This window comes from Pinus tabuliformis, chromosome 6 (genome assembly GCF_031772625.1).
Source record: "Pinus tabuliformis cultivar Carrire ecotype Pingquan chromosome 6, CPIR1, whole genome shotgun sequence".
Taxonomy (NCBI): Eukaryota; Viridiplantae; Streptophyta; class Pinopsida; order Pinales; family Pinaceae; genus Pinus; species Pinus tabuliformis.
This window is the reverse complement of record NC_142292.1, coordinates 846,049,338-846,067,882: the sequence shown is the minus strand read 5'-3', so window position 1 is coordinate 846,067,882 and position 18,545 is coordinate 846,049,338. Positions and strand designations below refer to the sequence as shown.

Here is an 18,545-nt window from a genome sequence, read left to right as displayed (position 1 = left end):
CACATCCGATGCTACCCAAATCAACATGAAACTTCTAGAAAAAGCCATGGATCAAGTCAAAACGATCTGAGCCTTTGATTAAGATGTAATCTAGGTCGTTGGTTGTCCAAAAGGAAGATATAAGAAGGGGCTTGAAGGTCATTTGGAAAACATAGAGAGATTGAGAAAATCGATTTTCTGAAGTGAGAAGTTCTCAGGAAGAAAATCGATTGAGGAGATCTTGTAGCAGAAGGGCAATGAGAATCCGAGAGAAGGAATTTCCGGAGAGTACGAGGCAGAGGACAGAAAGACGTCTAGAGGAAGGCTGATGCTGGCCTATGCAGTGCTAACATAGAGGCAGCGCAGTCATTGAGGGGAAGTCGAGTTCTTGCTGAGGGAAGTCAAAATTTAGTTGCCGGAAGCCAGGGCGTGACTCTGGGAGGTAGAAAGTCAATTTCTCAACAAGCAGAGGATCCGGAGGAGAGGCAGTGTAATACCCAGGAGGGGTGATGCAGTTCTGTGCAGAGGCCATGCAGAGGGTGACACATAGCCTCTAGAGCAGCAGGATCAGTCATTGATTCTCCAGTGACAAGGTGAGATCATTTCACCAGTCTTTTGTTCAGTATTCTCTCTGTATTGGATTGCTAGTTGAGCATCCTAGAATTGTACTAAGAATTTCTCCTGCATAATAATAAAACCCTCAGAGCTGTTGCACCGGTTTTCCCGCATTGGGTTTTTCCGGGGACTATTTGTCCAAAAATAATTGTGTCCTATGTGTTGTATTTTTCTTTCTTGCTCAATGTTTTGCTTCCACATATATGTAAATTAAGTGAAGGCTGCAGATGTATTTGCTTCGAAATTTACCGTAGAATATAATAAATAACTTTAATGATTTAATCAAGTAGGAGAAGTAACATCAGTTTGCTGCAGTAGGGATTCCAGCTTAGGAATTTTTACATGGTATCAAAGCTAGTGCAGGTGAGACAAGAAGAGCAGAACCATAAACCCTAGCACTGAGTAGAAGGGGAAATCGAAAAGCTACAGGAGGTAGCAAGCCGAAACCCCAGAGGGTTTGCGAAGTTCTAGTCGGAGGGTCGAAAATTCGAGGTAGTCTCTCTCTCAGTGAGTTGATGGAGAGAAAGAGATTCTAGTTCAAATTTTGCTGTGGTAGAGGGACCAGCGCTGAGCCTTAGCGTGAGGAGTAGTTGGTGGACATAGATTTTTCAGTAGGCAGTTTTGCCGGGCTGAAAAGACGTCAGAAGAAAGAAGCAGCAGAGCATAGTGAGGGAATACTTCCTCAGTGATTTCTTGTCGAGGAAATCAACATTTCTCAATTGCTGAGCAGCAGAGGAGGAGCAACTTACTAGCTCCATCAGGGAGTGCGTAAGTTAGCCTAGGAGTTGCGTAGTAGGGAGAAAGAGGAAATTGTTCGATATTTTTCAAAAGAGATGGCAACCAGTGGCTTGAGGGATCAGGACAGGTTGGACGGGGCTTCCAACTATGCCATCTGTAAGGCTAGGATGACCTTCCTGCTAGATGAACATGCCCTCAAGATGTACGTTGATAATGTGGTGGTTGAACCTACGGATGCAGATCCATTGAAAAAGGACAAGGATGAGAAGCATGATCCTAAGGTTGCAGCCGCGAAGATCAACAACGAGGAGTTTGCTGTGACAACCGAGATACCTCTAGGAGGGAGGTGGGATGATATAGAGCTGTAGTCAGGAGGACTGTAGATGGGTAGGATCCTTGAGGAATCCACCTCTTGGATCGACACCTTCCTATGGGAGCCCATGATTAGGAGTAGCGAGATGGTGGAGTTTCAGTTGGTGCCATGGAGTGTTGATGCGATAGATGCAGTGGCTAGAAGAGCGAGAGACTGAGTAGTGCAGAGTAGAGAGGCAGCAGTGCGAGGAGGCACAAAGCAGAGCTTCAACAACGTAGTGGCTTCAGAGGCAGCGTGGGACTAGCAACAATCAGGATGTTAACAACGAGGAGTATCCACTGGATACTTGTCTAGTTTTGGGTGTTTTCAGTTGATTCTCTCAGCAACTGAGTTGCAGTGCAGATGGAATATTAGCAGTAGTAGTGCTAGTAGCATAGCAGATGCAACGTTTGAGAGGTAGCTGCAGTACAGATGTAGCATTGACAGTGGCAGTGTCAATGGCAACAATACAATAGCAACAACAACGCAGTGGTTGATGGACAGCATATCAGGAATCAACAATGCATAGACGATGCTTCAGAGTCAGAGCCGTATGCAGAGAGGCAGTGTATTGCTAGAGCACTTTCCTCCTAAGAGGGAGTGTTGATTTGGGGTAGCATCGGATGTGCTCTAAGCCTCAAATTTTGCAGGGAGGCTTGGGCATAAGTATTCCAAAGAACCCAGAAAGTGTTTTGGGAAATTCCACCCATAAGTGATTTTATTAAAATAATTAATATTTTTAATGAGGTTCCTAAGTCTAAACTTAGGAAAATTAAAATATTAATGGGTATTAATCTAATCAAGGGTGAAACTTCTAGAAAAAGCCATGGATCAAGTCAAAACGATCTGAGCCTTTGATTAATATGTAATCTAGGTCATTGGTTGTCCAATAGGAAGATATAAGAAGGGGCTTGAGGGTCATTTGGAAAACACACAGAGAGATTGAGAAATCGTTTTTCTGAAGTGATAAGTTCTCAGGAGGAAAATCGATTGAGGAGATCTTGCAGTAGAGGGGTAGTGAGAATCCGGGAGAAGGAATTTCTGGAGAGTACGAGGCAGAGAGAGGACATAAAGACATCCAAAGGAACGCTGACGCTGGCCTTCGTAGTTCTGACGTAGAGGCAGCACAGTCATTAGGGTGAAGTTGAGTTCCTGCTGAGGGAAGTCGAAATTCAGTTGCCAGAAGCCAAGGTGTGAGTCTGGGAGGCAGAAAGTCGATTTCTCAGCTAGCAGAGGATCCAGAGGAGAGGCAGCGTAAAACCCAGGAGGGGTGATGCAGAAACTGCCCAAGGTGATGCAGTTCTGCGCAGAGGGTGATGTAGAGCCTCCAGAGCAGCAGGATCAGTCACTGATTTGCGAGTGACAAGGTGAGATCATTTCACCTATCTTTTGTTCAGTGTTCTCTCTGTATCGAATTTCTAGTTGAGCATCCTAGAATTTTATTCAGAATATCTCTTGCATAATAATAAAACCCTTAGAGCTGCTGTAACGGTTTTCCCACATTGGGTTTTTCCAGGGACTATTTGTCCAAAAATAATTGTGTCCTATGTGTTGTATTTTTCTTTCTTGCTTAGTATTTTGTTTCCGCATATATGTAAATTAAGTGAAGGCTGTAGATGTATTTGCTTCAAAATTTACCGTAGAATACAATAAATAACTTGCATGATTTAATCAAGTAGGAGAAATAACATCAGTTTGCTGCAGTAGGGATTCTGGCTTAGGAATTTTCATAGGAATATCTCCCTGACCCCCACTCCGTTCCATCACTATATCATTTGCTACCTGCCACTTGATGAATGTAATATGGACATGTAACCCAATTTAGAGGTTGAAACCACCTAACAGGGTCCTTGATTAACCCTCTTATTGATCTTGGAGACGCTTGTACATGCCAAAGCGCGCTATGGAAGGGCATGCCACCATGAAGTGCCCCATTGATTCAATGACTTGTAAGCTCTTTTACTTGACTATTCTAATGATTTGTTGTATTGGAGGGCAAGGGGATGCATTGGATCTTATGTAGGATTACAGGTGGGTCTCCATTTGGGGCTTGGTGTCCCTATATGGGGTCCTAGCCCTTCAGAGGACCACATTGTCACTTGTTGGGTGTGAAAAGTCCAAACTAGAACTCTATTGCAGCAACTGATATTATTTCTCCTAATTGTTAATTAATTAACAATTTATCTGCTACGACAAATATTGAAATAAATACACTGCAACCTTCACAAATAAAATTTTGCGAAAAACATAAAACACTGGAAGCTGAGAAATGCTAGCACACATAAAATTAACACTATTATTTTTGGACAAAAGTCTCCAGAAAAACCCAATGCGGGAAAACTGATGCAATAGCTGAGGGTTTTATTATTATGCAGCAGTGAGAAATTCTGAGTACAACTAGATGTCAAAATCTGGAAATCCTATAGAGAAAAATACTGGCAAAAATCTAGTGAGGAATTTCCTCACCCCACAAGCAAACCCTGACACAACTTGCATTCAGAAACTTGGCCCTTTGACCCTCTGCGTCAGCCTTTGCGCTTCCCTGCGCAGTCTGCTTGACGTCAAGCCTCTTAATGTCTATGATGAAGTCGTTTTTCCTTTTGCTGGCAGGGAAAATGCTTTTCCAACACTCTGGGACTCCTTCCCGACCTCTGGAATTGAAGACGTCTTTCCCTCTCAACAAATCGAACTTGCCTCTAAAAGTTGTTGCGCTGTCCCTACATCAACTTCTCTGTGGTTCCTCTGCCTCTCTGCAAATGCACTCACTGGATCTGGAATACTTTGCCCGACTTCACTGTCTTGGCCCCTCATTCACTGCTTCGATCTCTAGCTCTTTCTGGCAACTGACTGTCGCTACTCTGTCAAGAAATCGAACTGCTCAAGTATATTCTCCATCACCACATCGACCTCCTCTTATAATCCATTGTTGGAGCACCAACGACCAAGATTAAAACTTAATCAATGGCTAGGATCATTTCTGGATCGATCCGTGTGAGTTTTTAGATGATTCTCACCTTATCTCAATTAATATTGATTAATTAACCATATTCCCTAAGTTTAGACTTAGGAAATATTAAAAAAATGGTTAATAATATAATTGAGACACTTCTAGGCGGAATTTCCAGAAACAATTTCTGGGTTTTGGAGATCTCATGTATTCTAGCCTCTCCACCAAATTTCATGGTTAGAATACATACGATGCTACAAAAACTAACATAGGGTGAGCGTTGAGAGACATGGGCCTCCACCACAGCAGAGAGTACTTCGCGGATCCCCAAAACCACTCATTGATTGCTCGTGTTCCACCTTTTGGATGAGGATGATGCACTTGGTTCAACATGCCTAGTTGGCTCCACACTTGCACCATACACTTGGAAGATGTTCTAGGGTCCAGATGAGGATGTGTCTCATTGCAGGAGACAAAGAGAGGGATCATGTCATCATCCTAGCCCTTACAGATGGTTTAAGGAGACCCATGAGGATGTCCTTGTGCCCCCACACCCACTTGGGAGTTCCACAATGACTTGCTTGGAAAACAAGGGCCAACCCCTTGTCCACTATGTTTGGAATCCATTTTATCACCATGGCACATTTTGGACTTCATTAGACCTTCTGAATGGCCCAACGGTTCATTTTATTATTATTCTGCCTTCTTGAGAGGAATATTTTTATGTTATTGAGCTATCTTGGTGGGCTTGTCACCAAGGGATGTTATTATTGCACATTATTTTCTTATTTGGGGCTTAATTAGGCCAACTAGGCAAATTGAACTCATTAGAGATGGTATAAATAGATGAGAGGTGATTCATTTCTCTCATCATCATTTGGATTGGATTCACTTCTCTTAAGAGATTTTCGCATTTTTTGCTAGGTGAACCTTAGGGAACTTTCTTGATGCACTATGCTGTTTGAATTTTCGCTATTGTCTTTGGAGCTTCTTTCTAATGCGTGAATGGATATACTATCTCTCTCATGTAAGTCAAGTTTTGATGCTATTCTTGTTATTTTACTGGTTTACTACATGTTATGGTTATCATTATTCTTGTATGGGTTGAAGTAAATGCAAAATTCTTCTGGGAACCTTGAATACGTGATTTAATGCATGCATTTTACTTGAAGAGAGTGGGTGAATGTTCCTAGAGGCACCTAATAGGTTTTAAGCCTTGAAACTTTATCTCTTTGGCGAATTTGAATTATAAATCCCTATTGGAGAGGCTAGCAAAGATCAATTAGGGCTCCTTAGCTGACGAAAATTCTTGATCCATGTGTATCTTGACTCCATTAAGCCCAAGCAATAAAGCACTAATCCCGATATCTCTTTGGGGGTCAAATTTACCTCTTTTCTTCGCTTTTCCAAATTCTAGGCCTAACCCTAGAGGGTCACCTAGGGCATCAAGCGAAATCTTTTATAGCCATCCAATGATCCAAATTGGATCCATGAAGAATTGTCAGAAGGACCATGACTATATCAGGTTGGTACAGACATCAAAGAATTAAGATGACAACGGTCAAAAACACCTTTGAACAGTGGCAGTTAGTAGCCAGCGTGGAGCGACGAGGACCTCGGTCAAAGTGCGCTGATTGAGGCCCATGGAGACTGCGTAGGAGGCAAAACTAGCCCCTGGGAAGCTCGGATCGGAAAACAGAGTCAGTTTTTGATGCCGGGCAAAACCCCTCGAAATGGGAAGGCCCCAAGCGCTCAGTCGCATGGAAAGCCAGGAAAAACCGTGGTGAAAAGGCTAAAGGACAAGGCAGGACCCGCGCTCCGAAAACCGGCGGTATTGATCAGGGGCACCCTCAAGCGGTAAGCGGAATTGGCGAAAACAGAGCGATTCCACTTAGCGGCCGACGCGTGGCAAGCGGAGGAGAGAGAAAACCGCCGCTGATCGCGCGCTAACGGTCGAGCAAGTCAACCACGCGAAACGTGCGAATGGCATTGGATCTGGAGGCCCCAGATCTAACGGCTGAGATCGCGCCCGATGGGAAAGCAGAATCGACGGGGGATTAAGCTGCGATTTATAAGAATTTGACGTCCGATTTGACTGCCAAGGTGGTAGAAGACTCATTCCACGACGTAACGGAAGAACCGAACCGACGAAGCGAGTTGGCGCAGCTGCAGGAGGACAAGTGGCCACTCCCTATGAGCCTGATGATGATGCTGAACAGGGAACTCCAAGCGAAGCTGTAGCAGGCGATCCAACGAGAAGTGGAAGAGGAATCAAACAGCCATGACCTCGAATGGCTTTTAAAGCCATGAACAGGTAAAGCACAAGGACACTGGAACCCAGAGAGGAAGACAGGAAGGAAAAGGAAGAAGACAGAGAAAAACCAAAGAAACTGAAGCAAATTAGAACGGAAGACAGAGGGCTGAGCTGACCGAAGGTAGCATCGAGCACTAGAGAGCTTGAACGATTCAAGCCATCCCAGAGAGGATTTGTCCGGACTGAGCACCACCTTGGGCTCGCTCCATTATAGACCAGAAGGTCACAGAGATGGTAAGGAAAAGAGTCTGTGTACTCTAGTGGCTTGGGGCATCCAAGAACTACCCTGCCAACCAAATTCCGTTTCAGGAGACTCACATTGAGCTCCTTCATTGTAATTCTTTGCTTTAAGACAAATAAAAGAAGGCCACCACTGAGAGCTGGACCAGAGACGTAGACCTGGAGGATAGGGTGAACTCCTTATTAAATTCTTGTGTTTTTATATTGCTTACTGTATTTCTCTGTTGTTTTCCATTTCAGGTGTCTTTGTATTTGCAATATGATCGATCCGTTGCCTAAATAACATAGACACGCACTAACACATGAGTCTGTAATACCTTCATGTAATAAATTTTTAACTAAGGTCACTCATAGGGTGATTATCAGATCAAGTGGTATCAGAGCTCTAGGCTGTAAGGTTAGACAAGCTTGTGTTGGTTTAGTTGTTGAATGCTCACTAGATCAAACCTTAAATTAGGAGAATGAGAGTTGGTGGAAACTAATCCTAACATTGGGAGAGTCTATCCTCGGAAGACAATGTCAGAAGAAGGTTCTGTAGGGCCAGACCCTCAATTCATAGAAAGCTTCCTAGCTATAAAGTCCATGGTTCATCAGGTTCTAAACAAGACAAAGAAGAAGATGAGTCTCACTTCCAAGACCACTCAAAAGGAAAAGGGAAGGAGGAAAGCTTTCTCACACCTCCTAATAGCCCTATGCACAACAAGAAGGCATCTTTGATCAAGCTAGATGTTAAATTTGATTTGCCTATATATGATGGGGAGTTAAATGCTGAAAAGTTGGACAATTGGATTAGACAAATTGATGTTTATTGCAGGGTATAGAACATAGACTCAGACAAGAGCAAGATTCAGCTGGCAAGCCTACGCCTAGGAGGCACTGCCTTGGTTTGGTGGGAAGGCAGAGCTCAAGCTGACATGAAAAGACATGGTAAGACCATCTTTGTCTGGAGTGAATTTGTTTCTGCAATCAAAAAGCAGTTCTATCCATTGGCCTACATGCAACAAGCCATGATGAGTTGGCAAACCCTTCGACAGTTGAAAGGGCAAAGTGTGCAAGGGTACACTCAAGAATTTAGAAAGAGAGCATTGATTCTATGAATCTCACTAGACTCACTAGAAACTCTTTTGAAGTACATTGGTGGTCTACATAGCTACATGAGGCATACCATCCTCATGTTTAATCCCACTAGTATAGATGAGGTATTTGTACAAGCTACTCATCTAGAAGCTAGAGAAAAGAATGGAAGTCCAGAAGTTGGGGGACCATCCCAACCCACTGCAAGCAAGAGCAAAGAGAAAAGAAAGTAGAAGTGGAAAGCAAGGAAGGCTAACACTGCACAGAAAAGCAAAGCTTCATGCACTCACTGTAAAAAGGATGGGCATGATGATGAGCATTGTTGGATTCTGCATCCAGAGCTTGAGATCTAAGAAGTTCGAGGGCAAGAAGAAGAAGACTGCTGCAGCTATTCAAAAGGATTTGGGGTCAGACTCGGGAGATGAAACAACTATTGCAGCCACAGGTATAAAAGGTAAGAATTTTGAAGCATCTACTAGTAATTCTGCTCAATCTGTTATTGATGAAGAAAATGAGAGAAAAAGACATGAGCTTTTCCATATTCGAGTTGTTTCCAAATATCAAAAGATTGATACTTTGTTTGATAGTGGCTCACAAGTAAATCTAATTTCTGAAGCAATTGTAAAGAAATTGGGATTAGCAACCACACCTCACAAGAAACCATACCCATTAGGATGGTTGAATGATAAAGCACAACTACAAGTGACTAGACAATGCAAACTCAAGTTTTCTTTTGGGTCAGCATTTGTAGATGAGGTTGAGTTAGACATAATTCCTTTGGATATATGTGGAATTGTTTTAGGAAGTCCTTACTTGTATGATAGAAAGGCTATTTTCTATAGAGCTGAGAACAAGTATCTACTTGTTAAAGATGGAATCGAATACTTTGTAAGAGCACATAAGCTAAAGAATAATTATACTCTCATAAACTCAGGGCAGATGCAAAAAATGATAAATTCATGCAAACAATTCTTACTGATGGTTGTAAAGGAAAAGAAACCTGATAAAACCAATGTATTTGAGTGTTGTAATGCTGAACAGCAAGCTGATATAGAAAAGGTTGTTTCAGAGTATGATGTCTTATTTCAAGAACCTAAAGGTCTGCCACCCAAAAAGGAAATTGTACATGATATTATTTTGCAGCAAGATGTTCCATTGCCTAACATTGGAATGTACAGGTTGTCAGCTTTAGAGAACGCTGAAATCAAGAAGCAGGTGCAGGAGTTGCTCGAGAAGGTGTTCATCAGGCCTAGCACATCACCATGTGGGTCACCAATCGTTTTGGTGAGAAAGAAATATGGCTCGTGGAGAATGTGCATTGACTATCGAGCACTGAATAAGATAACAATAAAAAATCATTACCCCCTTCCTCGCATAGATGATCTTTTGGATAAATTGAAGGAAGTTGTTTATTTCACCAAGCTAGACTTGCACAGTGGATACCATTAAGTCAGTGTTGCAGAGCAAGATGCATAGAAGACTGCTTTCAAAACAAAACAGGGATTGTATCAGTGGTTGGTTATGCATTTTGGCTTGACCAATGCTTTTGCTACTTTCATGAGATTAATGAATGATGTACTCAGAACTTTTCTTGATGATTTTGTTATTGTGTATTTGGATGACATTCTGATTTTTAGTAAAACGTGGGAAGAACACTTAAAGCATGTTAAGTAGACAATAGATGTTTTGAAAAGAGAAAAACTTCATGTTAAACTCTCAAAATGTGAATTTGGCAAAACATATCTAAACTATTTGGGTCATATAGTAGGGGGTGGTGAATTGAAAATAGATCCCTCTAAAGTGGTAGTCATTGTAAACTGGCCTACACCCAAGTTTGCTACAGAAGTAAGAAGCTTTTTAGGAGTAGCACAATATTGGAGGAAGTTCATTTCTAATTTCTCCTCGATTGCAGCTCCCTTACATGCTTTAACTGGATTGAACAAGGTGTTTTAGTGGGGAGGCAAACATTAGAAAGCCTTCGACACCTTGAAAGAAAAGATTAGTATAGCCCCTATACTAGCACTGCCTGATCTGCAAAGACCATTTGAGATCCAAACTGATGCCAGTGACTATGCCATGGGAGCAGTGTTGGCACAGCACGGTAAACCCATATGTTATCATTCTGAGACTTTTAATCATGCAGTAGTTAACTATCCTACATATGATAAAGAATTGTATGCATTAGTTCAGAGTGTGAAAAAGTGGAAACATTACTTAATGAGCAAAGAGACAGTAATATATACTAATCATCAACCACTTCAATATTTACAGTCCCAAACTAAGTTGTAGCAATCAAGACATTACAGATGGATGGGTTTTCTACAACAGTTTCATTTAGTCATCAGATATAAAAAGGGCATACATAACAAAGTTGTAGACATGTTATCTAGACCCATTATAAATGCATCTACTATACTTAAGCATAATTCTGTGCTACATGAAAGCTACATTGAACAATATGCTCAAGATATAGACTTTAAAGATGTATATGCAACTTTGAGTCAAGGCAAAAGAGTAGAAGAACTGGATTATCATGTAAAGGACCGACTCTTATACCATTGTGGGAAACTCTGCATTCCACAAACTAAGAGAATAAAGATAATTAGGGAAGCACACACTTCTTTGATATTAGGTCACTTTGGGGTAAGTAAAATAGTTGCACAGCTGCAAAGGTTTTGTTATTGGCCGAAAATGAATGAGACAGTTTCTAGATATGTAAAAGGGTGTGCTATGTGTGCTAAAAGCAAGCCCAGTAACAGAAAACTAGGCTTGTACACTCCATTGTCAGTTCCTTCTCACCCTTGGGAAAGTGTTTCCATGGATTTTGTTGGAGGATTGCCTAAATCTAGGAAAGGTCATGACTATCTATATGTTGTTGTGGATAGGTTCAGCAAAATGTATATTTTGATACCTTGTAATAAATAGCTTACAGCTGAACAGACTGCAAAATTGTTCTTTGAACATGTATGGGTTCATTTTGGATTACCCACTTCTATTGTATCTGATCGAGACACCCGATTTGTGGGGAAGTTTTGGTCAAGTCTGTGGGAACTAATGGACACCAAATTAAAGAAAAGCACAACTTTTCATCCACAAACTGATGGCCAGACAGAAGTAGTTAACAGGACAGTGATCCAGTTACTGAGAGGATATTGCAGCAAACATCCTAAGCTTTGGGATGAACAGTTATGTTATGTGCAACATGCTTACAACAGAGAAAAACATTCTTCTACACAGAGATCTCCTTTTGAGACTTGTTTTGGTTTCACACCAAGGTCTCCTTTGGATTTTGTCTTTGGTAAAGATACCATGGTTGATGGACACAGTGATGTGGACAGGGCAACTAGGTTCATTGAACAGATCCAGGAGATCCACCAGGCAGTATAGGAACAGTTGGAAAAGAGCCAAGCCAAGTACAAGGCTAGGCATGACAAGCATCGGATGGAGCATAGTTTTCAAGTTGGTGACCAGGTCTGGCTGTATATTAGCAAGGACAGGATGTAAGGTGAAGGTAAGAAGCTAAAGCCTATCAGGTATGGACCCTTCAAGATACTTGAGAAGATTGGTGAAAATGCTTTTCGCCTTGATCTACCAGCTTACATGCACATCTACTTAGTCGTAAATGCAGATTTCTTGAGATTGTTTGAACCTTCAATGATTGAGGACCCTGAAGAGCAGAGTCAATTGCCTTCTATTGATGACCTGCTACCTGAATATCTTAATGAATTGCAGGAAGACACAGTACTGGACAGGAAGGTGAGGACGACGCGCAGGGGAGATGTGGAGTACCTCAAGATTGGGCTCAAAGGTTCAAAGCCGAGTAGTGCAAAGTGGATTGAGATTGGGCAAGTGAGAAAACAATACCCTCACTTAGTTGATGCTTAAAAACCAACTTTTGGTGGTCCAAAAGCTTTTCAGTGGGAAGGCTGTGATCCGAATTGGATCCATGAAGAATTGTCAGAAGGACCATGACTATATCAGGTCGGGACAGACATCAAAGAATTAAGAAAACAACGGTCAAAAACACCTCTGAACAGTGGCAGTTAGCAGCCAGCGTGGAGCGACGAGGACCTTGGTCAAAGCGTGCTGATTGAGGCCCATGGAGATTACGCAGGAGGCAAAACTAGCCCCTGGGAAGCCCGAATCGGGAAACAAAGGCAGTTTTTGATGCCGAGAAAAACCCCTTGAAATGGGAAGGCCCCTAGCGCTCGGTCGCATGGAGAGCCAGGAAAAACCGTGGGGAAAAGGCTAAAGGACAAGGCGGGACCCACGCTCCAAAAACCGGCAGTACTGATCGAGGGCACCCTCAAGCGGTAAGCGGAATTGGCGAAAAACGGAAGGATTCCACTCAGTGGCCGATGCGTGGCAAGTAGAGGAGAGAGAAAACCGCCACTGATCGCGCGCTAACGGTCGAGCAAGTCAATCGCGTGAAACATGTGAATGGCATTGGATCTGGAGGCCCCAGATCTAATGGCTGAGATCGCGCCCGATGAGAAAGCAGAATCGACAGGGGATTAAGCCGCGATTCATAAGAATTTGATGTCTGATTTGATTTCCAAGATGGCAGAAGACTCATTACATGACATAACGGAAGAACCGAACCGACGAAGCGAGTTGGCGCAGCTGCAGGAGGACAAGTGGCCACTCCCTGTGAGCCTGATGATGATGCCGAATAGGGAACTCCAAGTGAAGCTGTAGCAGGCGATCCGACGGGAAGTGGAAGAGGAATCAAATAGCCATGAGCTCGAATGGCTTTTAAAGCCATGAACAGGTAAAGCAAAAGGACACCGGAACCTAGAGAGGAAGACGGGAAGGAAAAGGAAGAAGACAGAGAAAAACCAAAGAAAGACAGTGAAGCAAAGCAGAACGGAAGACAGAGGGCCGAGCTGACCGAAGGCAGCATCGAGCACCAAAGAGCTTGAGGGATTCAAGCCATCCCAGAGAGGATTTGTCCGGACTGAGCACCACATTGGGCTCTCTCCATTATAGACCAGAAGGTCACAGAGCTGGTAAGGAAAAGAGTCTGTGTACTCTAGTGGCTTAGGGCATCCAAGAACCACCCTGCCAAGCAAATTCGTTTCAGGAGACTCACATTGAGCTCCTTCATTGTAATTCTCTGCTTTAAGACACAATAAAAGAAGGCCACCACTGAGAGCTGGACCGGAGACGTAGCCCTGGAGGATAGGGTGAACTCCTTATTAAATTCTTGTGTTCTTATATTGCTTACTGTATTTCTTTGTTGTTTTCCATTTCAAGTGTTTGTGTATTTGCAATCTGATTGATCCGTTGCCTAAATAACATAGACATGCACTAGCACATGAGTCTGTAATACCTTCATGTAATAAATCTTTAACTAAGGTCACTCATAGGGTGATTATCAGATCATCCAAACACCTTGAAAATTGGTCCACAACTGCATTGGGGTCTTCTCAAGGGGTCCTCCAAATTTGAGCACAATTCGACAATGGAATCCTAAGATATCACAAGCCCGAGCTCGAGGATCATTTCTCTCCCTAGGTTGATTTGGGTTAGTGTCCTCATTTGGATCATTGCATTCAAATCTAAAAAGAAAATTAGCCCTTTGATCCTATTCTCCTCCCCAATTAGGTCAAACCCCTCCTTGAGTGATCAACTTCATACCCTTGACCTAGTTCAGGTCCACTTGGCTTCTCCGTGGTCTTGCAAATTTACAACTCAAATTCCACAAGGATTACTTAGAAGCCATTTCTTCATTAGGATCCTTGAGTTTAGGAACCCTCTTGTCAAGGCATATCCCTTAAACCTCAACTCAAGAATACTCATAGCCCTTCCTAGAGAGCCACACACCTTGCTTTCAAAGTAAGAAAGCCAATTACTTGAGCCTCTCTTGTGAATAGGCTTTAGGAATCACACCTTATCTGATCATTGATCTATTCATCCTTGTGATTCCTCCTATATCGGCTCTCCTCCCATCATTTGAAATCCGTAAAGAGCAGGGAGCCTTAAGTGAGGTGACAATGGGTTATCACTCCATTGTTGCCCCTTGACCTAGTAGTTTCTCCATAGGACCACTGTTAGTTTGAGCGGTAACAAGACCTGCAATTTTGGACGAGTTTGGAGTTTAGATGCATTTTGACACTTGGATAATTTCACATTTCTTCTTGGAGCTTCTATTGGCATGTTTTTGATGGATGGATATACTTTTCTTTGTCTTGTAAATGTTCTATAATGTTATATCTATGTTCTTATGAATGTCTAATGCATGGAATATCTTCTTATGGTTATTAAATGTGCCCTAATAAATACGAATTTTCTTGGAACATTGAAGACTGTTGGAAATTTTGCATGTGTTACTCATTGGACAAAGAATGAATGAAGGTTCCTAGGGGAATAATCTTGTGATTAAATCCATGAAACTCCATTTGACATAGCCATTGAAGTGTAAACATCTTGAGGGTATTGGGTTGTTTCCTTTTCTTAGGATAGCAAAGTCCCTCTAGGTCTCCTTGAAGCATCGAAATTGTCATGTTAAGGTTCTCTTGACTCCATTTATCCTTGAAGGACTAGGTACTGGTCTTAATCCTAGGTGATCAACCTTAAATCAATTAATTTTTTCACCTTTTTCCTATACTCTACCCTAGCCCTTGACGGCTACCTAGGGCCTAGTGCGAATTGCATTAGGGAGGTCGCTTTAAGGAGCGAGTTGGTAGGTTACTGCATTGTAGTTTCCTATAGTTTTCCTCAAAATTTGAAGCAATTCCCGTAGCTAGTTTGAGAGAAATCTCGAGCACTAGTTCCAACATTGATTTATTCTTGAACTTCTTTGATTAAGGTAGCCTTGGAGGTCACTTGAACTTGAAAACTTGAAGGAAGTTAATCATTTTGACGTTCCCTTTTCTCCTTTCTTGACCTAGTAATCATTTTGAAGATCATTCTCTTGCAAACCTTAGGACTTGCTTGGATTTTCCTAGGTCTCTCTATTGGTGTTAAGAACTTGTATGGTAATTGTCTTACAAAGCCCTTAGAGATGTCTTGCCTCTTTAGAAAACCTTAGGTCTAGGAGTATCCCTTGTAATTGAATAATCTTTCCGTCCTAGTTCTGGGCCTCCTCATAGGCCTTTCTTGGAGAGCCATTGACTTCTTACTGAAGCATTGAGCCATTATTTGAGCCTCTCCTTTGAATGGGCCTTGGAAATCACATCATAACTTGTCATTGATCCTTTCATTCAAGTGATTTCTCTCATACCGAGACTCCTCCCATCGGTGAAAGTCCATAAAGAGCAAGGGGCACTAACTGAGGTGACCGTGGGTCTTTGTCCCATTGTTGTCATTTGGTCTAGTAGTTGTCCCTTAAGTACCCCTCCTACGACCCCTGCTAGATTTAGTGGTAATAGCTCCCACAACTAGTATGGTGGCTTTCATATTGATTCATATTAACATCTCCATGTATGATGTCCCATACAACCTTTGACTTACTTATGGCTTATCAAAATCTTACCACGATCTCAAGAAGTAGGCAACCCACTCCATCATGTCATGAGTTAAGGTTCAAGAGAATGGACCCATAGATTGTTAACCAAAGTTCCATCGTGTGAATAAAATTGTATTTTCTTTCCTTATCATGTGTGCCCCTCTAGAGCACATGGATGATGTCACCCTCATTTATAATATATATGTACCATCCCCTTTCAATAGTTTACTTTATAAGAAATGCCAATGGCTCATTGTCTTGAGCAATTTCATTACATTTATGCATGTGTATAAATCATCATTGTATAGTTTCCTTCTTATACCTTAATCTTAAGCTTTTTCAATAACCGTTTATGTAATGTTCCTATCTAGGATGAACAGTGATATACAAATAAAATAAACAAACCAACACCCAGAAATGAGAAACAATCAACACATCCATAAAATCACTATAAACAAGAGTCATCTGAGCCATTTTATTAATTCTTTTCGGAGCAAGTACAATGGTGATAGAATAGTGCACCTGGTCTTGTCTCAATGGACAAGTGTGATAAAACCTAGGTGAGTAAGTAATGGCCCAAGTGCTACACAACTGCTGCTCCAAGGATGATCTGCGCTGCCTGCTGGAAAGGATATGCTGGTACTCCACCTCCCGTGCTCAGAAAAGGCTGCAACTTTAGCTCCCGAGTCCTCAACCAAAACCCAGAATGGGTTTGGCCCAGTTCAGACCCTCAGAATTCGACCTCTAAGTACCACGTCCTCCTCCACATGCTGGGTAGTACGACCTATCTGTAACTGGCTGGAAGGCCCTCCAAATCACCCCCAAATGCTGAGATGCTTCCCCCTAAGGCTTTCCCCACTTCTCCTGGCTAGCTCCAACTCTATAGCTCCTTCCCTCAACTCCCACGTGAGCCCAGTGATGGCCCTCTATGCAATCCTCAGTGATTGTCAATCGAGTTGCCCAAATGCAACAATCTCTTGGTCCAAAACTCTTCCCAAAGTTTAATCCTCTGCTGTGACTCCAACTCCCAAACATTCCTGGTAAGCGCTGCTCGGATGAACTCCCAAATCACCTCTACGTGTTCCCCTCATGCATGCTCCAAAAATACGCACTGCTGAATCGAAGGTTGAGTGATATGGCTGCAAATTTCCTTTGGTTCTCCTCCAAGGTAGTATGAAATGCCTTCCTAGGGTGGCACTCGAAGTCCCCCGAAGAAAGGTTGATTCTCCCGCCTGGAAAACTCGATGCTAAACAACTTGGTAACTCGGCTAAGCAGCTCGAGCAACACAAATGAGTTCGATATGCAAATGATACCCTGAGTTGGGGAGTTCCTCCTCCTTATAACATCACGAGCCTTCCTTTCCCCATGCGGGCCCCTCTCCCTAGCCATTCCATTTCCCCTCCAAGGCAATTCGAATTGCCCAAGTGCCCAAGTGTGTTTTTCCCCATGTGGGTGGCCCTTACCTTCCACTAGTGATATAATTCGGCCTCTTTCCTCCTAAGTCCCCAAGTCAAAAATGCATGGGTTCCTCACTCACCAAAAATTATGCAAAATTGTGGGAGATTAAAACGTGTTACAAATATATTTGGGAAGGGACATTACAGTTTGGCTTAGTGAAGGTGACAAGGGGGTGGCACCTCTCAAAGCATGACTTCATTTTCACCTTTCTGAACCATTTATAAGACTTTAACATTGTGCTTACGTTAGTGAAAATAAAGGAGGTGGCCTCTTCATAATAATGTATTCTTCACATTGTATTACCATGCTTCTTAACTTTTAAATGCCTTAAGGGGTGGCCACTTTTATAATATGTTTAGCACCACATTTATATTAATGATGAGGATGACATCAGTAAATTTAACCACTAAGTTATCATCACAACCATTAGATATATGAGTATTAGGATAGGATAACCATGAACAACATCATCCACCAAAGAGCATGATACAATTATACATCAAGATCAACTTTGGAAAGAGAACCAAGTACTAGCACATAAGCCATTGAACCAATCATGCATCACCACCATGATGTAAGAAGATGAAAGGTATGCCCATCCAAGATGCCCTGTCTCCAAGCAAGGATAGAATGTGTGTAAATCCATCAACATCCCTATAAGTTACCTACGAAGTTATGTCTTTCCCATTCATGTCAATATGAGGGGTAGCAACATGAACATAAAAACTTGTTTTTCTCCTTAATATCCTAAAAGTATTTTTTTGTTTATCAAATGTAAATTTTCACGTTATTGATTTTGCAAGATGCTTGACATATTTTTCTTTCTTTGATCAATATATCTCATGTTGGGCTTGTATTTGTTTCTTAGGTCCACGTTGCATAGAGTTGTCATATCAAGCCAAGAGCGGTATTCGGTAAGGTTTACAAAATGTTGATGCACAATAGAATCTTTTCAAATCTAGTGAAGGCTTTTCATTCTTACAAGCTAATTAGACCCATGTACTTGATGCTCTTCATTCTTATAAGTTATAATAAGTAGCATGACACTTGATGCTTATTTGCATAGTGGTTACTCTAATGAACTTTGGACAATAATTTGTGATATGTTGCTTATGTAATCACTCACCTTTGTAGCAATGCATTTCTACTTTTATTTGTGTTTTTGAATGGTTAATTTTCCCAACAATGATAGTATAAGTGAGGCAGCATTATTTATTGTACTTTGAATTGGAGGTGCAATCACACATCTTAAGATTTTGAAGTTAAATGAGATGAAGTTTATCCTATTATCCTCCCAAACAAGAAGAAATCATTTATTCTTGAATGCAAAATGCTGAAAAATTGTGTCCAATTTGTTTTTAATTTCTATAACCCTGT

General features: G+C 41.9%; 1 protein-coding gene across 4 annotated transcripts in view; it reads left to right on the top strand.

The window, feature by feature from the left end:
* The window catches only part of LOC149261524 (azadirone synthase LFS-like), a 396,585-nt gene that overhangs the window by 291,709 nt on the left and 86,331 nt on the right, over window positions 1-18,545 (top strand). For all 4 annotated transcript variants that reach the window (XM_089422350.1, XM_089422347.1, XM_089422355.1 and 1 more), the window contains one exon: window positions 18,037-18,082. In XM_089422350.1, coding sequence (XP_089278476.1) covers window positions 18,037-18,082 — 46 coding nt within the window. The remainder of the gene's footprint in view (window positions 1-18,036; window positions 18,083-18,545) is intronic.